The 24,331-nt window shown below is 36.3% G+C and overlaps 1 protein-coding gene across 3 annotated transcripts in view; it reads left to right on the top strand.

Moving 5' to 3' along the window:
* TBC1D22A (TBC1 domain family member 22A) overlaps positions 1-24,331 on the top strand; it is a 202,955-nt gene that overhangs the window by 8,717 nt on the left and 169,907 nt on the right. For all 3 annotated transcript variants that reach the window (XR_008235492.1, XM_052789034.1, XM_052789033.1), the window contains exon 5: positions 21,865-21,935. Coding sequence is in view for 2 of the 3 variants with exons in the window: in XM_052789034.1 (XP_052644994.1) it covers positions 21,865-21,935 (71 nt within the window). In the remaining variant the exon portion in view is untranslated. The remainder of the gene's footprint in view (positions 1-21,864; positions 21,936-24,331) is intronic.

Below are 24,331 nucleotides of genomic sequence, written 5' to 3'. Positions count from 1 at the left end.
GTGAAAGAGATTATGCGATGAGTCCTTTCAAAGCAATATGAAAATAAGTTAATCTGTGGAACTGAAACAACGTCATGCGCATTTTCAACTCGAGGCTTCTCTCTTATCATAATGTGAGAAATCAACATAGACTAAGAACACAAATTAATACAAATGACCTTGAAATCCTTTCAGTCACACCTGAATAATCATTATCCTATAAAGGCAGTGTAAAATGCAATGTTAGTCTTGTATGTCAACTAGAGGTTGTGAAAGAGTGTGTTCTTTAACAAGAAAACTCTCAAAAAGATGGATTATGCATATAAATTTGTAAGTGAAGATTATTTTAGCCATCGAAGTCCACTAATAGATTTCGGACTTGGGTTTGGTCCATAGGTTGGATACTGTGAAGTTGTAGAACCCACATATTTCTATCAACCCCATCAAATTATACACTGAGCAAAATAATATACCAGGTATAGACTGCTATTCGGATATGAATCCACTGGTAAATATTACATAAATATATCATGACAGAGTCACTTTCAAAGTTTCTGTGTTCAGTTTTATCCAGCAGATGCTTATACACACTATTAGTTATTAGAGTGAGGCACAATCTAAGAACGTGAACTAGGAAAGGAAGAAAAAAAACCACCCCAGAATTCTCAGAATATAAAAGAATTAATACTTTTAGGTTACTTAGGCTCTTTATTCATAAATAAGACTTATTTCCATGGCTCAAAGGTGCCCTTAACTCATTTTTAATATTTTGTAGAGCTGAACTAATAAACTCACTCTTGTAATTTGTAATTGCCCTTGTAGTTGTTCTGAGTCTTCCCTTAAGCCCTCCTAACACGCTTTACTTCTCTGTCCTGCAGGCATTTTTGTTGTTTGCATGATAAACAGATGCAAATAATATGCCTTATTTCCATTTGGCACTTTTTGACTGTTGCTACGCTGTTATTACCTCTAATATAAATGGGGAAAGTGTAATGTGAGTTGGATGTCAAGAGTAGTTAGCTATATGAGAAAAACCCTCAGTTCCTATAGAAATGTTACTTCTAGGTGTATGATATGTGCTGCAGGAGAGAAGTATTCAAGAGCCCTGACAATATACCTTCAAGCAGTAATATAACACAAAGAATGGGGAGATAATCTCAGGAAGTTAAAATTAGAGAATGAAAGCTGCTAAACAAGCTGAACCATGTTATGGCAAGAAATGTGGGCTAGTGGAAGGAACCTGTTGTCAGAAACAGTTTTGGTTGGAGAGGGACTTGAGGTCTGACTGCTGTCAGTTAGATCATATTGAGGTATACTGGGTGCAAATTGAGGAAGCAGGATAGAACTGGAGAAAGCAGTACAGCTGTGTTTGGTAGACAGCTGCAGAGTAGACTGTAGGGCCTATGTGTTTGCATAGCCTCCTACTCCTGTTCCTGCACGCCAGGTTATTCAGCGAGAGCAATTTATGCTAGTTGTTTTGTGCCATCAACCTGTGCTTATGCTTGCTTTGCAGTCAATTTGATGTAGATTTACTTCATTTCAGGCCTTGTCTTTCCTTGTAATGGACCTTGCGTTACTGAATGAAGATGGACTCTGTGCTTGCAGAATCTTCTGCAAACAATTGGTTGCTTTAAGAGGCGGCAAGGGGATGGGACTTTAACAAAGCAGCATAGGGAGTGTCTCTGAGAAGAAATTTCTCTTTTTATCAACAGACCACTGTTTACATATTTGAGAGGGACAGTGCTGTTATGTCTGTCTGGTTTCCAATTTAAGTTTAATTCTATTAAATTTGTTAGACTTGTGTTTTTAAGTAGCCTTGTACAATGTCTTAGGGAGCTGTTTACTATGCATATGCAATGTAAGGAAACTGTGTTGATAAAATTGGACTGACTTATAACAACAAACAAGTTGTAACCTCAGCATAGCAGATATATGATGGGTTTTGTAATATCAATTTAAAGAATAGCCTATTCAAGCACTTCCTTAACTCCCTCTTCAACTAATTTTCTGCTTTTTTTACACACATGTAGCTAATGAGTATGTAATTGGATGTCAGAAACATGTATGTTTAAATCAAACAACAACCAACAGTAAGCTTGGTATACTGTGTTCTCTTGATTTAATAAAGCTTCATAACATTGTAATGCTACTGTTACGCAACATAGCATGTTATCAAAATTTTCAAAGAAAAAACAGCTCATTTCTTAAGATGTAAAGCTGTTCTGCATGTTAGGGTGACTTTTCTTTCTACTTAGTCACAACGTATTCCAAGTTGACCAAAATAACATATTGAAGTTTTAGCATACTACCTTGGTAAAAATAATAGAATGCCCTATAAGAGCACTCATGGAAATGGTAAAGCATTCCTATCTTAAATTTACTCATATTGCTGTATCCTATATTCACCTTCAAAAGCTCTGTTTCATTGCACTTTTTTTAAACTCAACCTATTTCTCTTACTCATTCTAACAAAATCTCTAAAAAGAAAACCTTTGCAGAGAGCACTACAAGCTGCTGAGTGGGGTGCTCTCTCCTTAGCCAGTCCTTTGCTACAGAAGTAGTAGATAATGTTGTGAAGTCTTTACAGAACATATAAAGAATAGCTGAGCCTTTGATTAATCTGATAGCAAAAATTAATTCCGTAATTTTACAGGAATTACAAATTGTGTAATCTCAGATTATCTCATAACAGTAACTGGTTGCCTCTGTGTACTATAATAAAAGAATTCTAGGGTGGTTCTCTAGCAATGAAACTTAGAAAGAAAACTTATTAGATGTGTCTTTTTTTCCCATCACAGTGGTCACCCGTATTGTTGCAGCAGCTTGAAAAGTAGGATTTTCCTATTTGTGCTTACAGTTGTTTATACATTCTAGATGTATATTAAACCTGATTAAACATAGTAATTGTCTTTTATTTATGGTTCATAAACATAGTAGTCTGTACAGCAATCTGTTATGTCCTTTAAAACTGTTTGCCAAACTGATGTTATGGAAAATTTTCAATAACTTTACAAAATGTATTAATTGAAATGAATGTGATTAATTTTGTTCCTGGCTTCATTAATTTATCTGCACTGAACTGCATAGTGATTTCTCTCTATGCTCCTAGTCCATCCATATCAATTAGAATTTTATTGCCCCCTGCAGTTTTGAATTATGTAGTTGATCACATTAGTGCTTATTCTTCTTCCAGTTCGTTCATATACAGTATAAAGTGAACATGTCCTACTGCTGCTTCAAGTGACATGCTAATAGTCATATCTGTCTTTTCAAACTATTATCACCAAAAGGCGTCCTCTCTGATTCCAGTTCTGTTCTAGTTACCTAATCTGCAAAACATGCTTGCCTTTTCAACTAATAAACAAGACTAATAAAAAAAGGTCAGTACTCTACCAGTAGGTTTTGGAACATCTTTTTTTTTAATTAAAAGTCTTATGAAAGAAATCAGTGCTAAATATCTGTAAATGATTCCTTATATTAATTGCTTTTTTGCAGAATTAGTATTTTGTCTTCCTATTTTCTATGGCTTGGTCTCATAACTTGTGGTTTCAGGTCATAATCAGCATTTATTCTGATTACTGTTTTAGTGGGATATTTCAATTTAAAGGTATTAATTTATTATTTTTAATTGTAACTAGGTGGTGATAGGTTCTTGAAACAATTTTGAGAGGATTTTGCATAGTTTGTCTCCTGTGGATGTATTTATCTTCTTTTGTGAAGATATTTGACTGACACAGTAATCATTGCATTACATAAGTGTTGACATTTTAAACTGGTTTGCTCTGTATTGGATCAGTCTTTAAACTTTTTTCTTTTATGAACTTTTTATTTTCTTCCAATTTTTCCTCTCCGTTTTCTGTACCTTCTCTGATCTCAGGTTTTCAGTGTTTTGTGGGTTTTTTTACGGTTCTGCTTTTACACTCCTATTTCCTAGTATTCAAAATACCAGTTAAAGTAATTAATTTAGTAATTTGGGACTGCTGTCAATCCACTCATCCCCCGACCTGTGCTGATACTTGTGATTGCCCCAAGCCAGGTGCAGGACTTTACACCTGGCCATGTTGAACTTCATGAGGTTTGCCTGCGTGCACTCCTCAAGCCTATCAAGGTCCCTCTGGCTGCCATCCCTTCCCTCTAGTGAATCAACTGCACCACTTGGCTTGGTGTCATCTGAAATTTACTGAGGGTGCACTCGATCCTGTTGTCCATTTAATTGATGAAGATATTAAATAGCATTGGTCCCAGTGTGGACCCTTGATGGACACCACTTGTTACTGATTTGCACTCAGAATTGAGCCCTTGACTGTAATTCTTTGGACATGGCCATTCAGCCAATTCCTTACCCATCTAACAGTCCACCCATCAAACTTGTATGTCTCTAATGTAGTGGGAAGAATGTTGTGGGGGACTGTATCAAAGGCCTTACAGAATAATTGTAGTTGGAATCAATACTTTCAAGTAGGAGAAAATGTAGATTTGCATTGTTTTCTTTTAGCAAGGATTTGTTAATTTTGACTTGAGCAAAGACTCCTTCCTGTTCCATGTTCTAAACACCACCTATCATTGAATTAAGTTTTTACTGGGGGAAAAAAAAAAAGACTAAGACTGAACAGCTGCAGATCCTATTAACAATAGTCTTCCCCTTTTCTCAGTTCTCAAAAAGGAGCCTGTACCCTAAATCTTTGCCTTTTTTTTTTTTTTTTTTTTTTTTTTTTTTTTTTTGTCAGGAGCTTTGGTATTCAGATATGACTCAACGAATGGATATGGGACATTGTGGACTCCACAGAAGAGCCCTAGTTCTAAGGTTCTGGACTTCTTTCAGGAAATACTTGCCTATAAATTGAGGATCTCTTATTTGATTTTTGTTAATATTAATTGCAGCACCATGGCACAGAGAGTAAAACTGTTTCTTTTTGTGCTGAATTTCACAGAGAGCATTCTAGGTTAAAACCGTTGATCTGAACACCACTCAAAAAGAAATGTGCTCTTAGCACAGTCTTTAAAACTCCCATGTTATACTCATGGCAGTAGGTTCCTTTCAGCAAGAGTGGAGTTCTGTACTAATTCTGTTTCCAAATGGGTTTGGATGTAGAGCATTGCAGTGGGACCATAAGTTCAGCTGATGCGAAGGGGTTACTGTTTAACAACAAAAAAAAATAATCCCAGAATTATCATCCAAATTCGTGTGTACACACAAGATTACCTTGGTAGTTACCACTAACTGATCATTGAAAAAAGTAATTAGACAGCATTCTACTACAAATTGCAAAATTCATTAATTAAAAGTTTTTTCATGTCAGTTGAAGTTTTAGCTGAGTTTTTAGGAGATCATATACCTCTCGTTGTATTGATTGGTGATTAGGTGTTCAAAAATCATATTTAAGCCTGAGCCATGTGGTGGACAAAATGATTCAGAGGGATGTTTTACTCTGGATGAGCTGGGAGAAAGAAAGGTACTATATGATGAAGTATTCTCGTAGGATTTTTGTGTGTTTGTTTTTTTGTTTTTTTTTTTTAAATTATTTTTCTTCAGTGTGCTGTCTCCCTTCCTTTCTGGATAGCATCATGAAAGCTGAACTTACACAGGCACTATGTGAAATTGCATTATCATAGTAAAAGAGACTTGGGTGAGAAGTTCAGTGTTGCTTGTGGTAGTCGTAGACTCTCTGAGGGAGCAGCCTTGCCTGCTTCCCACAGCATTGTGCAGATGACACAGCAGGGGAGGAACTTATGAGGAATGGCACCAACAAGGCTTTTGAGAACTTTGAACTTTTTGTGGGCCCTGAAGCTTTTGAACATCAAGATTAGCAATTTACGTCTTGTAATGAGTGGTACATTCTGCCTGTAAGTCAGTTTACCAAGGCTCAAGGAAGTGTAATTCATCCTGTATGTTTTCTTGCCACCATCTCTTCCACTGCTAAAAAAATAGAAATGTAAGTTATAGTTAGTTACTTCATTAGCAGGAAGTCCAGAACTGGAAGATAGATATAAAAATATATGTAAAGCAGTTATTGCCTGGGAAAGTAATCACAGTGGAGCATGTTTCACTGCTGCCTTCCTGATACTGATTATTGGTTAGATATGCCCTCACATGTGTCTTAGCGATAATGGACAACTATGCTGGAGATGTAGTGCATGTTCGCAGTTAACTGAGAAAACCTTACGTGGATTAGAGTTTATGGGCTAGCCTTTTACACAAATTTGATGTAATAGAGATGGGAAATTAGGGAAAAGCTTTTAAAACCTGTCTTGAATGTTTTTTAAAAAAATGTAGCTCTTCTTGTTTTAATCGAATCTTAACTCCAATGATTGTATTGGAAATACTATTTTCAGTTTAGGTATAGATAAGGTTCTTTGACAGCTAGTTGTTTGTTCTTGGTTAATGCTGACAATTAAAATGAGAGTAAAAGGATTTCTCATGGTACATACTAGCAATTTTTCATTTTTTGTGAACTGTGAGCTAAGTTCAGCTTCTCCATCTCTTCTAGTGCTTGACCACAAACTGAAATTCAGGCTTGTAACCTCTCTTTCTAAATCTGTGAAACATTTAGGAGGAATACAGTACTGTCCTAGTAGTCGTCTTACTTTGAGTTGATAGGCAGACACTAGCTCTCCTTAGAGGCAGGAAATACTAAAATACCAGATGCCTGAAAGTGGCATGGAATGCACTATATTAATATGAACAGAAAGAGCCAAATTCAGTGGTTGAGGGGCAATCTGTAAACAATTTTGGATGACCAAGTCAATTAATTCATTTTGCAAGATTGCCTGCTTTTTTATTTGACTTTCCCAAGCTCAAATTTGAATGCATATGGAGGAAGTGATCCAAGAGTAGAACTGTAGCTCGTTAGGTGTATTCCATGTGAAATTCTTTCCCTGATCAGGATCTTCTTTATTTCATACATTATGGAGTTTATCAGCAGCTTTCCTCCTAACCCAAAGGTATTGAGGGAAATTATAAAAAGAAAGGAAGTCTTTGCTTTTCTTATGTGGTAAATAAATGGACGTTGTAGGTAGACCTACTGGTTTGGGGTTTTTTTTTTGTTGATGGGGGAAGCTCTCTAGTACTAGCTCTTGTGAATAATTGCATGAATTTTGTGGCTCGGTAATCTAGACGTGTATCTATTAATCCTTGTTATTTTAGTTGTGCCTTTCTTGTATTATAGTTTCACTATGAAGGACCAGTGTCAGATTGCATTTTTCAGTGTAGATATTGCAACAGTGGTCTGTGTTTTTTTGTTGTTTTTTGTTTTTTTTTTTCCAAAGTCTGTTTTGGAGGAGTCTTTTCTTAATAACATGAAGCTTTACTACTGTAATAAGTAAATTTATGCCTTGATTACGTGTTCTAAATGCATATGACTACTTGAAAAAAAAAAAAAGGTTTGGGGGGATGGAATACAGCTGACACTGTCCAAAAGTAAATAATTATTACTTCGCCGTTCACTTAAAAACTAGATCTTTCTTGTGATTGGTCAACAGACTGCAAAATTCCATCTTATCCCCAAACAGGAGAAATAAATACTGTCAGTTATTTCTAAATAAGTGGCAAAATTGTCTCCTTTAATTAACTGGTACTGTAAGTGGTATTTCCTATTTTCTCTATTTCTCTATAGAGAGATACCTTAGTTCTACTTAGAAGGTTTGTCAGAGACTGTTTGAATGGCTTTAATGTAAAAATAAAAAGAGTTGATGATGCACAGAAATTGAACGTTGGAAGAGAACTATGAAAAACTATAATGCCATTTAAAATCTTCTGCTGGCATAGTTGTTCTCCATTACTTATTTTCATAATTTACATTGCTGGCTTCAATTGTTGCAATTCTTTCTTAGCAGTTTTATTAATCTTCCTTTTGCCTTAGTTTTCCTAGTTTTCTGTTCACTTGCTTTCTCATACCTTCTAACACCAACCTCATCTACTTCTGCTTCTCCAACTTGCTATGTGAAATAGCGGACAAGATGTACTTTCCTGCTCTTTTCTCGCAAAGGTCCTGAAAAAGGTCTTACCCTGTATTTACAACATTGGATTGGACTTTATTTCCTGTTTTCTGCATGCATTCAGAAGAACTCTTTGTTCCATTGAGAAGATTAAGGGCAGTGTTTGCTTAAAAAAAATTTAATGAAGTGCCTAACAGAGCTATTATGCATTTTGGAAACCAGTTGCTCTGGTTGCCATAGTAATAACAAGCCCTCTATTAAAGCTATTTTCTATATGTACTGCCTGTATTATAACATGCTGTTGGGGGAGCTGCAGTTCTGTGCATCTATGCTCTTGAAAGAATTTTCCAGCTTTGTATAGTTAAATTATCCAAGGAATTTATGTTATAGGAACATAAAACATGTAAATCTAGTTTATCATATCGATTGTGGGGTTGTTCATGCAGGCCATCACTTCATGTAGCTGTTTACAGTAATCTCAATGAAATAACAGCTGTATCAAAAATGAATAATGCATACAGAGAAATTTTGAACTCCTTTAATATTTCTTGACCTATTTTTTTATTTATTTGTAACTGATAGAATGATGAGCTTGTAGTTCCAAGAAAAATACTGTAGACTTGGTTGTTTCCCCTCGTGTGTTTTAGGTGTAATGGGCAATAGCTCTAGTAATAGCTTGTGGGGTTAGAAAGCTGGTAAATTAATGGCATGTTTTCTTTGTAGAATACCCCATGAAGTATTTATGGAATATGAAGAATCTTTAAATCTACTGCAGCAAAAGGATACTGTCCTAAGATTTCTTTTAGAATAATTGCTTTCAACTTTTTCTTCTTCAGAGAGAGAAGTGTATATCTGAATGTATTGTAGTAAAGCAGATAAAACAATTTTTTCCAAAAGTAAATAAATTATATAAATTTGAAGCATTTCCATACCACATTATCCCTTCATAATAAGATATCCTAACCCAACAGTGTTTCTCCAAAAAATAAATGCTGTGTCCTAAGCAGAAGTGACAGTTGGCTAGTGCTACCAAATGGAAATATTTTTGGTCTAAAATCTATGGGGTTTTATAAATATTTTGATACTTATTGGTCACAGAATTATGTAAAATAATGAGACAACTGAAAGAGAGAGTAGCAACTGGGGTTCAAAGTGTTGCTTCAGAAAGTATCCTTTCAATCTGGGACAGAGTTTATAGGCAAGGTTTTACAAATACTGGTTTTGGATCTGGCTAATTTCAGCTCTGAATCAGTTGCTTAAACTTAATTCTGTGCTCGCATTTTTAACAAGTGATCATGTCTGTGATAAGAATGTTTAACAACTGCTCATTTTGAAAATAGTTGTTCTTGAATTTTAAGAAAACATTAATCATTTTGAAGCAAGGATTTTTTTGCAGTACTATCTTGATTGAAAATGTGTGTCTGATTGTAGGTGGCATTAAAACTCCTTTGTAGAAATCCTGTGCTGGGGAGCATGTTCTCCAGCTCATAACTAGGACATATGATGCCTTGGGAAATCTACAAGGGGAGAGAGTTAGTATAATGACAATAAATTGGAATTATGCTTTGACTAGGGAGAATGTAACATTTCAACCAATGACAAATAGTTTAATGGTTAATTAGATATTAAATAGAGGATGAGTTTCAAATATAAGCACAAGTACATTTCCTTAGTACTCAAAGTCTTGGTTGAGGATGGATTTCTGATGCCTGAATTTGAAGTGTTGCAAACTATGGGTAGACATATATAATCAAATAGGTTTTTATAAGACAGCAGTTTCCAAGTTTGAGACCTTCACACCTGTACTTCTATACTGCTGCATTATCTGCAATAAAAATGAATAAACTTACTGTGTAGTTGGAGTCTATTTGTACACTACACAGCAGAAATGTGGTAGCTTTAGATTCGTTCTGTATTTGCCCCTAATTTCAGTCTTTCATGTTTAGCTTTATTAGAAACAAAATTGAGAACACTTTAGTAGCCAAGGACTAATATGGGGAAAAAGGCATGCCCATGACATCACGGGTATAGAAATGCTTTGAATATTAAAAAAACCCAAACCCAAACAAGCACCAAAACAAAACCAAAAACCCCCAATAAAAAAAAAAAAGCCCTCAGCACTTTAACACAAGTCTTTTCTTCAGAACTATTGTGAAGGGGTGTCAGCTTGGCCAAGACACTGTTGTGAATGAAAATGGGATAAAAAAAGCTGTGAAGTTCAGATGAGCTTTTCTTTGGAAGAAAAACTAGAATTCAACCTCTAGTTGGTGTAAAATATTAGCCATTCCTACTGCTGTGTAAACAATTATAGAAATCCATTGTAGAGATCAGTAGTTAGCAAAGATTCTTCTGTTTTCCCCAATTATAGTTGCATTTGGATAGGTGCTCTAGGAATGTTCCCCTCAAAGAAGTAAGATCAAGTAAATTGGATTTTGTATTCATCCTTTGCCTTAATTATTAACAATAATTAAGTAAATATGTTTCAGAAATTAAATATAACCTGCACTTAGACTCTTCATTTTGACCATTGGATGCTTTTTCTGCCTTTGATGGTGTATAGACAAAGTTTTTTGATGGTTCTTTTCTTTTCTACTGATCTTCCTTCCTAAAGATGACCTGGAATAAGAGTAGAGTGCTTAGGTGTTAATGAAGAGAGAAAGGCCCTAGTTACACTTTCGCTTGTTGGAAATTGATCAGAGAAAGCTTGTACATTGTGTATTAACAGCAAGTAATATATACCAGGTTTATACTAAGTGCTGTAATATATAGTGTAAAATATAATTTCCCTTCTTTTGGATGTTATACTAAACTTTATACTAAAATGAAGTAAAGAACTCAAACTTCAAGGCAAACAGCTATAGTATTTTGGTATGCATACAGCTCCAGCTGCATCATTGGACTTTCTGTCTTTCAATTTACCTGCTTCATCTTAGCAAGTTATTTTTGGCATCTCTTTCCATTAGTTGGCATTCATCCTTTTGTTTTGTGAATCTATTGGAATAGTCACACATGATGGGGGGAAAAGACAAAAAATTTTCAGGAAAGGAAAGAAATGAAAACTTCTGCTGGTGGACAGGTTGAAGAGATAACAGATTTCCCATATAGAAAGCTGACAGAAGTTAGACAAGTAGTGCTTCTTTTTCCAGCCTCTCTCTCTCTCTTCCTCCTCTTTGTTGAAGATGTAGCATCTGTGGATGTAGGTGAGGACTATTCAGTCTCTTTGAAACTGTGAGATGGGTTCCAGGTTTGGAGCTTCTGTGGCTGTTAGGAGCCACGTGGGGCTGGTGACAGCTTTCAAGGCCAGACACTCAGGCATGCGTAGATAAAAACAAGGCATTCTGCTTTCTTGGATGCCAGAAAAGATTCAGTATCAGATGTTGTGTGAGCTGATGTCTTGTCTTGGTTCTTATCATGTCAAGGCTGTTTATAACAGCAGCATATCATACCTGTTTTCTAGCACTGTTTTGTCAAGTGTCTCGCTTCTGTTTCTTGGAAAGATACTGGTTTTAGAGGTCTAATCAAATAGTTTTTTCTTTGCATGACATCTTTGTGGATTTATTTGCTCTAAAGTCAAGCATCTGACCTCTGTCAGGCATTTCATATGTTTTTGTAGCTCTTTTGTGCTCTCAACAAATTCATTTCTAACTATTTGCTCCCTTAAGCATGCTGTGTGTTACATATTGGCCCACTATGGAACTTTTTTTAAAAAAGGTCTTTTTATCATGTGTTATATGCAGAAAATTCAGCCTTAAATGGATTTTCTGTTACAAGGTACTGTAGAATATGAAAGTACTTAGCACTTCTCGGTGAGAAAGTTAAATGTTTGGTAGGAAACATGGAAGGAAAAGGGAAGAACCAGGTGTTTAAAAGAAAAGCTAATTAAAATTGGATTAAAAAAACTGATACTGTGGCAACTTACAGACTAGAACTTGCATAGGCAGTGGAAGCAGGGACAAGTATCCTGGTAAGAGTATAGGGATGTTGCCTGGTTGTGCAGGGATGGGGTCAGGAAGGCCAAGGCACGGCTGGAGCTGAACTTGGCAAGGGATGCAAAGAGTAATAAGAAGGGCTTCTACAGGTATGTCAGCCAGAAAAGGAAGGTCAAAGAAAGCATATGCCCCTGATGAACACGCCTGGCAAACTGGTAACAACGGACAAGGAGAAGGCTGAGGTACTCAACCCAGAGTCCCGAGGAAATTGGCTGATGTAGTTGCCAAGCCACTCTCCATGATATCTGAAAAGTCATGGCAGTCAGGTGAAGTCCCTGGTGACTGGAAAAAGGGAAACATTGCACCCATTGTTAAAAAGGGTAGAAAGGAGGACCCTGGGAACTACTGACCTGTCAGCCTCACTTCTGTGCCTGGGAAGATCATGGAACAGATCAGATCCTCCTAGAAGCTATACTAAGGCACATGTTGGACAGGGAGGTGATTCGAGACAGACAGCATGGCTTCATCAGGGGCAAGTCTTGCCTGACTAACCTAGTGGCCTTCTGTGACAGAGCTACAGATGTCATCTATATGGACTTCTGTACGGCCTTTGACATGGTCCCCTGCGACATCCTTCTCTAAATTGGGGGGTATGGATTTGATGGATGGACTGTTCGGTGGATGAGGAATTGGTTGGATGGTCACATCCAGAGACTCAATGTCCAGATGGAGATCAGAGACAAGTGGTGTTCCTCAACAGTCTGTATTGGGACCAGTACTGTTTAATATCTTCACCAATGACATAGATGGTGTGATCGAGTGCACCCTCAGCAAGTTTGCAGACCACATCAAGCTGAGTGGTGTGGTTGACATGCCTGAGGGATGGGATGCCATCCAGAGGGACCTGGACAAGCTTGAGAAGTGAGCCCATGTGAACCTCATGAGGTTCAACAAGGCCAAGTGCAAGGTCCTGCACCTGGATTGGGGCACAACCCATGGTATCAATACAGGCTGGGGGATGAGTGGATTGAGAGTAGCCCTGCCAAGAAGGACTTGGGGGTACTGGTGGATGAAAAGCTGGACATGAGCCAGCAATGTGCGCTCGCAGCCCAGAAGGCCAATGATATCCTGGGCTGCATCAAAAGAAGCCTAGCCAGCAGGTTGAGGGAGGTGATTCTGCCCCTCTACTTTGCACTGGTGAGAACCCACCTGGAGTAATGTGTCCAGCTGGGGTGATAATCATGAAAGCTTGCTACTACACCTGATATGAATTCTTGCATAGCCTCTTTCAGTTGTAATGTGTGCCGTTTGTCACTGGCAAAATGCTAGTTAAGCTCACTGTAGTGAAAAGTTAGGACCAGAATTTTATATGATTTTTAGAGTAGTCTGAGATCTTGGAATTTTGGAGGACTGTGATGTAGGGCAGGAGTCCGTGTTGGTGCAGAAATGGAATTTTCACATACCCAGGGCTAATGGTTTGTGATGAAATTGACTTAACTCGCAGATGTGCAATCATCTGTCTATCTAACATTTTCTGTACTGAAAGTGATTACCGTACCACTTATGAAAGCAAAAACAGAAAAAAAAGCCTTGAGAAAGTTGAGAAGGATCCTGTATGACATGACAACAGAGTAGGAGAGGTTATCAAATACAATAGGAAGTTATTAAATACAATCCAAAAGGTAAAGTTCTGTGTCAAATAAGGAGAGTAGAACAGAATATAAATCCTGTCAGGGTAAATGCATGGAAGCATTTCTAAAAGAGAGTTTAAGAAACAACTTGCAAAAGGCATAAAAACTAGTGTTAAATGTTTTTTCTCAAATATGTTGGGAGAAGGAAAATTGCCAAAGATTCTGCAGGCCCCAGCAGGCAATCCAGGTGTAAAAAGCACACCCAGAGAGGATAAGGCTCTGGCAGAAGAACATAAATAATTGTTTAATTTGTGTTCAGCATGGAAGATTGTAGGGACGTATTCACTCCCAAATCCTACATTATGGAGAATTAGTCAGAGGATCTGTTTCAAATAAGCGTTATGTTGTAAAACAAAGATGTTTTGTCCTTGGTGTACATTTTTACTTCCCTGTCCAGTGCTGAGATTTTCTTCTAGAAGGAGCAGCCCTTTGAAACCCAGTGCCATAGGATATGTATGTTATTGTTCGGAATTACATGACAGCCAAAGCTATCCCTAATTAAAGGAAATGTATGTTCATTGCAGGATAGTGTCAGGAATGAAAACTGATTTCTCTTGAAACTTGCTGAAATAAAACATTATTCCTCCTTTCTCTTCAATTATCAAAGAATGACTCCTTAGTTCAGTAAGTCCTACAAATAGTTGTTTATATTTAGCCTAGAAGCGGAGGTTTCATTTGAAATAGTGTCATAATTTAAATTCTCTTTGTGAAAACTGTCTTTGCTTGGTCCTGAACATAGTAGGAAAGCTCAGCTGCATCACAGGATAGAAAGTTTTACTAGAATAAGCTATATTCCAATTTGTTTGTATAGTTCCTATCTTTGGCCTTAAATGAGTTGCTTAAGAGTATGTGGAATTTTTGTCCTGGATGATTTGTCACTGATTTAATCATATGCTCCACATTTCCGATTCTGACAGTAGATTTGCATCTTGTTTTATGTTTGCTTGTTTGTTTGTTGTGTTTTTTGGGGTTTTTTTTCCCTTCTCTTTACATGGGTTGTTTTTAGAGGTTAGCACCCATGTTTGTGCATTGATTCCTGTTTGGGTTAAGGGAGGAGGAAAAAAAACCAGTAAGGTGAAAGATTAGAGAGAGTTCAATGGGGTATACAGTTCAGAATGAGCAATTGATGTTAGTTCGAAGTAATAAAAGTAGTTTCTGAGTTGTAACTTGTTTTTTATTTTCTGCATATACTATGCTTATTACATAGTTAATAAATGGTGTGCTTGTGTGTAGCAGTAGCCAAAACTCAAAGCTTTAGCAAAATGATTGTGTAAGGAAGTAATAAACTGATGAATAAGATCTGTTTCCTTTCAGCCAGACTACTAGTGACACAAACAGATCAGACCAGGTAAAGCATGCTTGTTCATAAATACTGCATAAGGACTAGTGCAGCAGTATGATGCACAGTTGGAGATCACTTGCTTTTGAAGTCTTGGGACCTTCTTTGTTATTAAATCAACACCGGAGCTTATAATCATGTTCTGTGGTGGAGGAGAAAGACATATATAATTTGTAGATGTGTTTAGTTAAGGCAGATATTATCTCTTTTATTTATTTATTCATGAACTATACCAAATACCACTTTTCTAGTGTTGTTCATATTACGTGCTTACTTTGCCTTTACTTGTTCTGACTGATTCCTGACTTTTTGGGTTTTAGAACAATATAACCGGTGATACTGTTACTTATGATTTAGCACTTGGTAGCTTGGGGATTTACTTGACATCGAAACATGGGTGAAATTGAAACTTGTTGCAGATGCGTTAGGGCTGCAGGCAAATATCTGAGCTGCTGACTGCCCTGCTTGGAGGCTGAGCTAACTCCCTAGGGTGTGGAGAACTACTGGAGGCGATATGAGAAATTGCTGAACATAATAAACAACAGTGTGAGAAGCTGACAGAAGTTTCAGATGGCACCCTATGGGATGCCTGGATTTCACAAGTAGTAAAGGGGGAATTGTGTGAGAAATATCCAAACAGTGCCATTGCATGGAGGGGAGCACTGTGGCCACTTTGGAAGGTGCAGTGTTACAAGACCAACAGTGTCTAGGTAATCATTTCAGAAATACCAAACTTGGGTATAGCTGTAGCAAAACTGGGATCACTAAGGGAAGAAATAATTGGAGTTGATGGTTAATTTGCGGCAGAGAAAAGGAGGTGGAAGGGTGGTGGAAAAAGATTAAGTAATGGGAAAAATGGTAAGGTATCTGACCAGGTGCTGTCCGGGGGTACCTGTTGGGCAGCTTGTGCTTGATCATTGCAGCTGGAGTCTGACAATAAACTAAACCTGTTAAGACCATACAGTACAAGTCAAACCTGCTTCAGCTGCCAGGAAGACTGAGGGGAGGAGGACTTCCTTGGCTGGCAAGGGGACACCTGGGCGGGTGGATCAAGAATCCTGTTATCACTGGCTTAGTGCTTCTTCCAGGCCTGTTGTGGAGCCACTACTCCATAACACGATGGTGGCTCTGGTCATTCACTGCCTATAGTATTAGACTGGGTGGTAGTTCTTGCTTTTGACAGTCTCTTGAGAACTCATAGTATTAGAATAGTATCTTGTCTGCTTTTGTAGACTAGAAAATTGGAATTGCATGTAAATCAGATTAATGGATCCATCTTCTGGTTGCTTTGGGAAAATTGCTAAAGTTGCTATGACCTAAAACTGTAGCATAAATATGCTTTTTAATTGTAACACTGTTCTTGATCTCAGACATCTATTATGAAGTTGGTTGTTTCCGTTCTTTGGAATGCAAAGATTTTGTTTTAACTTGAACTTCTTGGGTAAATGTCTATTTAAGGCCAAGTATCAAGATCTTCTGAAGATGATCACTTAATGCCACAATAACATAGTAATTTCTCTGTTCAGGAATTCCTGTGTCCTTTGTTCTGCTGCTCACCATCTCCCCTCTCCCCATCCTGAAAAACTAGTCTCTCAAAGCTATCACCATAAAGAACAAATTCCCGAGAGCCAAAAAGCCCATTCCAAATAGTAACGTACTCAGACTTTTGTTCTGCTTTGAAGTAGCAGACTGTTTTTCATCTTTCCCTGATGTAAAAAAAAAAAATTCTATTTCTTGGTTTTCACTTCAGTAGTGTCCATCTTCCTGCTTTTCTTTGAAAGTCTCCTTAATGAAGCCTGTCCCTGTCCAGCTGTGTGCTGTACTTGAGCCTTGCTGTGTGTTGTGGCAGAGCTGTTTGCATGTTTTTTTTGTCATGTGTATTCTTGGGCTTTCTTCAGAATGCATTACAATCTATTGTTCATGACATCCTATAGCTCTTTGACTTTAGAACTGCTTCTTGTTTTCTGTTCTCAGTGTATCAGCAGCCAGTGTCTCTGCCATTGCACTTAATGCATCTCTGTGCCCAAGCCTAGGTTTTTATCATGAATGGACAATCCTGGGTGCCATTTCCTATTTAGTCTCAGTGAAATTCAGGAGTCACTTACTAAATATCAGAGAATTTCAGTTGCTTATTACATCTGTTTCCCATTGAATCCCTTGTGTTTGCGGTGACAGCATACTCATGATGAAGTATATTTGTTGTGCCAGCCTATGATATGTAGTTCAATTTAAACTTCACCCTTTCTTTTAATCAGTGTTTATAGTCTGTACAAGTTCTGCTTTCATTGTTTCTTTGAGTCTTTGGTTCACACTAAACTCTAGTAGTATCATATTTTTCTAATGCTACTGATATTCATTCTATGTTCTTCCAGTGCGTATCAACTCCTTGAGATGAAGAATAAGGGAGGAATTTATTGGGATACCACCAAATTCCTTCAAGTTATGTGTATAAGCATGCTTTCATGCTTCCTCCATCCATGCATATTTAGTGTGCAGAAGTACTGTGAGCTGCTTAATGTTTTTTGAAAGCATATGCTGCTGCTGCTGCTTATATTTTGCTTAGACTCTAATATATTAAAACTGCTTTTCCTGCTTTTGATATACTGTATACCCTTCATATGTATCTCAAAAAGCTGTGGAAGAATAATATATTTCTATAGTAAGTTGTGAAGTGAGACAAAAAAAATTCTTGTTTTGATTTACAATACAGAGAGAAGTAACGGAAACAATAGTTCTATTCAGTAACTTCCAAGCTGATGGTTAAAAACACGTGGATTTTATATTATAGAAAGAAAACTACTATAACATTACATAAGATGTCTGCTTGCTTCATAAGATAAAATACTTTTCTACAGTGGGATAAATCTTTTAAAAATAATATAATAAAAGGAATAATCATGTTTACAAATGCAAACAAATTTGAACTTTTAAAAAAGTTATTGGGTAAACAGAGTGACTATAGTTCATGACAGCAAAATTGCCTAAGTTAAAAAATTAATTTAGAATTAACTTGGGGTTACAATTAACTTGATACTTAAGACATAAAAAGCGTTCTTCCAACAAAAACTTCAAGGTAAAATTTTCTTGTGAGAAGTTTTTATAGCAGGACAACTGTGTTCAAAGTTAACTTTGAAATAAGGAGACCATATGAAAAAAATCTGCAAAATTTGCTGTCTAGACTTCATTTTTAGAAGCCCTATCAGCGGTCTGGTCTTTGTAAGTTAACAACAGAAAATAGCCCAATCTTAGGGAGGTAACATGACATCAAGAATAATCGCATTAAAACATATATCTTGTCTTTAATAATTCTGGTGTATTTAAATGTAGTTTGGTGATATACTGATCCTCTACAGTAGCTTGTCTTTGTGAAACTGAATAGAATTTTATTTTTCTGATGGGAGTTGTTGTTACAGGCTTTAGATTATAGAATAGTAATGAACATTTGGACTTTATGTTATTTTTTTCCTTTCTAATGCACATTCTTACATGTTAATTTTAAAACATCTGTGATGCAGAAAGTTGTAGTTAAATTTATCATTACGGTTTGCTATAAGTAAGAAAGCAAGAGAGCCTCAATCTCTGGGATTATTCTGAGATGAACAAAAAGCAGGTTCCTTTGAAAATATTTTAAATAATTATTTAGATTTTTTTTTTTAAGCTACAGTTCTGTTTTAAAGATGGTACCACTTTTTAGTTAATAATTTAAGGTTTTCTTAACTATACAGTGAATTCTATTGGCTAGCAATGAAGACAGGTCTGGAATTTCAGTTGATGATTTGAGGAAGGATACAGTTGAAATATGTAGGGATGAGGGCCACAAAGGAGGAAAATAAGGAAAAAGGAAGTCTGGAGAAGAGGGTGAAATGTATAAATGGGACTCAGGAGTGATCTGTAAGTAGGAAGTAGAGGTTAGGAAATTAGTGTTGGAAAGGATGAAGGTTTTCTTTTGGTTTTGTAGTCATGCTACTATCAAGGAACCTTGGTATAACAGTGAACTTCATCATTGTAACTACTATTTTGTATGTATCTCAGTAGGTGCTCCTTCTGAGGTACCTCTGTGCTTGGAGAAGGGGAAGTAAAAAGAGTTCAGTGCCTTGCCGTATCTAGATCTTCTCTGAACCTAAAGTGCCTCTCAGTCTGCCAGTTTGGGCTTCCCTGACCGAAGCTCTCTTGTGTTTTTTGTTTTGGAGCTAGGACTGGTAAAATGAGCTTAAATTTGTTTCTGCCTGATAGTGTATGGGGTTTTTTTTCCAGATTAAAGAGCAGGCAATAATTTGCCTATGCTAATTAGTAAAGAGGGAGGGGAAGAACTGTCATTACGATTTTTGTGCAAAGAATACTTGTGGTAAATGATCAGCATGTTGGATAGGGATGGACTATAAATAAGAAAGAAAATAAAATGTAGTCAGTTACAGTGAGTGTAGTTATTAACTCTGTATTATATTTAATCTTACTGTTAAAGACATGGATAGGCCTCAAGTAAAAGGAAATACAAGGCTGAGGAATCTTGTTTGCTGGAAATCAAATAAGTCAGTTCATATTTGGTGTGTTCTTGTACTTTTTCCTTTAGTATTTGGTATTCTAGTATTTGGATTGCCCAAAGTATATGACTGAATTTATCTTCAGTCATGTTAATATGATATTCCTAAATGGTTAGGTATTCTGCTGTTTTGGTACACTTAAACGGTAATACTTGTCTAAATATAAATTGTACGCATAGAAAATAACTTTGACTTATTTATGTACTCTTGCTTTAACAAGGTGTCACCTTGATGTCCTTGTATTTCTTCTATAGGAAAGATATAAATGGGTTCATTTAAAAAGAAAACTACGAACAAACCATGACTTTTAAGTCAAAAACATGTTAGGAGATTTTTTTTTTCAGTTTTTCCTATGTGTCAGTGTGGTTTGGCTTTTTCAAGGGTTTGAAATGTAAAAAAGAAAACCTGCTATTAATGAAACTTATTTTTGTCAAATACAATAGTATTTTAAAGCTTGTAGATGAAAGACAGTTTGATTGATGTTGTAAGAAAGTCATCCTTTTTCTTTAGACTGAATTCAAGACTTGTGATAGACATTCAATTTCATATGATAGGCTTTTAACATCTTGTTTCTTAATATCTGTTTTATTTTCTCTGCTTTTTCTGGGTTTCTGCTCTGGTTTGATCCTAATCCAGCATCTGGTCACTGTTTTGCTTGGATTTTGGTGACGTAGCCTCACTGTTCCAAGTGAGATCTCTGTGCAGCCACTATTGTCTTGGCTGAGGCTGCTGCTCAAAGTGAGAAGGAAAACATAACTTGTTGAATGTGTATATCCAGTACTGTAAAGCTTTTCTTACTTGAACAATTGTTTTGTAAGCCCATGTCTGTTTGGAATAGTCATGATTGGTTTGAAGTGACCACTGTAAAACCACTCATCTACCTATGACCATTGCAGTCTTTCATTTCTGCCTCCTGCCAATTTTCCTCTCTCTGTATTTTCTGTAAGAAAAAGAGATGGTAGTATGAATTCATTCAGCTGGAATTTTTTTTTTTTGCCATGATTTATTTCACTTCATTTTAACGCTGTCATCTCGTTTTAAGACAAAATAGATTTTACAAGTATCATTTCTGCTAGCATGTATCTAAAGTAAAAATAGGGCATCTTAATGATCAGGTAACTTCATACTGCAAAATCCAGGAAATCCAGGTTACTGGAGCTTTTTGTTTGCTTTAGTTGATGCTTCTTTGAGAAACTTTAATTCCTAATTAAGAAATACTTTTTTTTCATTAACTATTTAGCATTGATACACTTTTTAAATCAGATTCCTTTTTCTTGGAATATATTATATATTTTAAAAATAATGTACTGGTTTCAGTGGACTATGTTTTCATTCCTGGTTAAAAATAGTTGTGAATGTGTCTAGAAATCATTTGCTCTATGATAACGTACCACACCTAACATGATAATTTGTATTTCTTGATATTATAGATGCACATTTCTTTTAGAATTGTAGAAGGAGGGTGGGGGTGGGAGGATGAAGGCAGATGTTGCTAATAGGAGTCCTTGTCTTAACAAAAAATAAAGAGAATATGCATCTATAAATGACCAAAGTCAGTCAGTTGTGATATCCACTCAGAAAGTTCTTATTCTAATTACTTTCTTCTATGTTTCATTTTCTTGGGGTGGGTAGATCGACAGAATGTTTTTAAAGGCTTTGTCGAAGAATGATAGGGACCAAATTCACTGGAGTTGATTCAAATATATATATTATTAATTGGAATAAGTATATACAAAGTAAAATGTAGAATTTTGTTGTTCTATATTCTTTAGCAGGTTGATAATTTGAATTTGTGGACTTTTAACCTATATTTTCTACTCACAGCAAGAAGATAAAGAAAGAGAAAGAGCTACAAGTAGATATAAAAATATTGTTTCTTAGGGACACTGTTAAGCATTTTTGTCATTATATTTTCCATGATTTTTCTTCAATTTTTTTCCACATAATAAACAGTTTTCACAAAAAATGTGAAGTCCCACAGATCAGTTTAGCTGGGTATGGTATCTGACAAGCAGCTTTCAAGAACAAGGAGTACAACACGAAGAATGAGAATACGGCATGGGATTTAATTCCAGCATTCAGACATAAAGTATCATTCTGTTTCTGTAACTGCATATCTCATTTTTAATTAGGATCTGTGTAAGCATATTATACAATAAGACTTGAGTATCTCTTACATATGAACATAAGGCATGTATACTAAAAGTAATGCTGAGAAATACTCCAGAAAGTTACCTTATCACACTCAGAACCTATTATCATAGGTATCCCTATGGGTAGTAATTATCCAGTATTTTATTAATTCATTAGAATTGCCATATAATTCTGATTTCATTGGACTTTTATAGACATGATCATTGTTGTAAACAACTATGCTAATTTGAATATATCTGTGTATATTAATTGATAGTAGTTTCCTTAGTTCTCACAAAATACTTCTCTTTTAATAGAAGAATTACGGAAATTGAGTTGGTCTGGCATTCCCAAACGGGTTCGTCCAATTGCATGGAAACTTCTTTCAGTAAGTTGTATTTTTTTCTTCTTCTTCCTTTACATTTAGTAATAATAGTTTTTTCAAGCATTGCAAATAAGTTTGCTTGAGTTGTAATCTGTCAGTGATACTTGAAATCGTTGTGTCTTGTTGCTGAATTCTAGTGAAAGTTCTGTTCTTTTGCTCTATTTCAAGATTAATTTGTCAAACTGAAAGGAGGGGAATGAGAAGCAGTGGTAAATCATGTCAGCTGTATATCTTTATTTTTCAGCCTGGCTTTCTGTGAAAGAAAGGCTTATGTGATAACAGTGGGCTCTTTCAACTGATTTTGATGGAATGGTGGAGAGTTCAAAGACAAGTACGTTCTTACAGTTTTCTTGAAAATAGGCACACAGTAGAAGAAATGAAGCCTATCAGCGTCCTGTGAAAGGCTTCACTTTGCCTTCACATTAAAGTAACTACAAGAAAGGATTAACGGTGTACAGAGGAAAAACTGTGATAGGATCTTAAGGGGTTTTTTTGGCTGATTTTTCTATAGTGGTTTAAGACGAACAAATCTGAACCACTGTGGTCAGTTACCTTGTGGCATTGGCTCTCCTGATGTCAGACCTGTGAGTCAGTTCAGGCAGACAAGGTAATTAAAAAGCTAATTGCTTTTTTGTAGTGTGAATTTTTGGCTGGCTGAGGTCTCTGAACTTTGCCCAGTGGTCAGAGGATTTTGCAAAGGCAGTAGCTTGGGAGTAGGTTGACTGAAATACCATGGAACAGCACACGGAGGTGTTTCAGTCAGGCATCAGAGAAAAGCTTGTGGGAATCTGGGATTCACTGGGTTTGCTGTTACAGAACTGGATTTTATTAATCTCGGTGTTTGCACTGTATTGGAAAAGATTCTTCTGCAGAAATACAGTGTATTCCTCATAGGAGTATTTTTCACGTCAATCTTTTCAGGTATAATACTTGCAATGGCAAATGGTTGTGCATTTTAGCTGTTTTTTCTCTTCCTGTGGTTGGGAGAAGAACTTGTGAAGATGTTTGTATTAAAAAGAAGCAAAAATCTCATGCTGTCTACTCTCCAGAGGCTATGAGAGACACTTTATCAGCAAATCTTCATGCATTTAAGAACTGTTTAAAATTCTGAGTTATACACACAAGTTTAACACTACTGATTTTTTCAGAGAGTAGACTTAAATAGCTTTGCTTTTTATAGAATAATTCATTGGAGAATGCGAAGTATTTACTTCAGATTGAGACTGATTTCCAGTGACTGAAAGAGTCTCGCTGATGATTTCTACTAAATTTGCAGCTTAGTTCCTTCTAATGCTAAATGCAGATGTAGCTTCTTAATGGTGGATATTCAAATACCCTGCTGTAATTAAAATTAAACATGCAGTGTACAATTTACTGTAGTTCTGTTTCCAAAGTTGTTGTCTGAGATATTGGTAAAGAAAAGAGCATTTCTTTTTTTTCTCTTGAAGTTTAGGATGCCTGTTTTAAAACAGTCACAGTAAAAAAAATTATGGCTAACTCAAATTTGACTTCGAAACACAGTAAGCTAAAGCATAAGGATAGGTTAAGGTCTGAATCAGAGGACTGACACTGAGGTTTAGAGAATTGGAATTATGCAAAAGTTAATTACAGTCACTTTCTTACTTTCAAGTAAGAGCATGGACTTTCCATGAGCTTCAATTTCATTCCAGAAGTTGATTTTAGTTTAGTATTCCTGAGATTCCCAGGAATGGAGAAATTCCTAAGTGTGGCGTTCCCTTGTTCTTTTGTTTCAACCATTCCAGTTCAGGATCCACTCCAGTTCAGGATCCACTCCAGTTCAGTTGTTATCTTTGGCCATCTTGCCATATATCTGCAAAGAAACTGTCTTGAGGTTATTTTGTTTTACTTTAAGAACTAAGTGGATTTTTTTTTTGTGTAAGACACTTCCAAAAGTGTGGTGTGGTTTTTTTGGGGGGGGGGGGGGGGGGGAGAGGTTGTGGTTTGTTTTTTTTTTTTTCTCCCTGTCACCAAATAGCAATATTTTGAAAGTTCTCAGCTTTTCTTGTGTAACTCTTATTATGATTTCTTATTTACTAAGTGGTCCTCAATTAATAACATTCTGGAAACCCAAAGACGAGTCATCTAGTGATCATTACTTTTCTGTACTGTAAGGCAGCAGCTTGTTTCATCTTCTTTCCAAAGTGGGGAAGAAAAAGTCCTTTGAGTATTTGTGGTTATAAACTCCATGATGCTTTTCTCTAATGGTAATTCATTTTTAAGTCATGTTAGTTGTTTAAACATGTTACCTACTGCTAATGTATGTCCCAGGTAAGAGGGGGTAATGTGATAACCTTTTGTGCTATAAGGTGTACTGGGAGCTATTTGGGGAAATAAGTGTACAAAAGCAAAACTGTTTTGGTTAAAGATCAGTTGCAAAA

This window comes from Harpia harpyja, chromosome 6, assembly GCF_026419915.1.
Source record: "Harpia harpyja isolate bHarHar1 chromosome 6, bHarHar1 primary haplotype, whole genome shotgun sequence".
Taxonomy (NCBI): Eukaryota; Metazoa; Chordata; class Aves; order Accipitriformes; family Accipitridae; genus Harpia; species Harpia harpyja.
The sequence above is the reverse complement of the archived record's forward strand: the minus strand, read 5'-3'. Positions and strand labels throughout refer to the sequence as shown.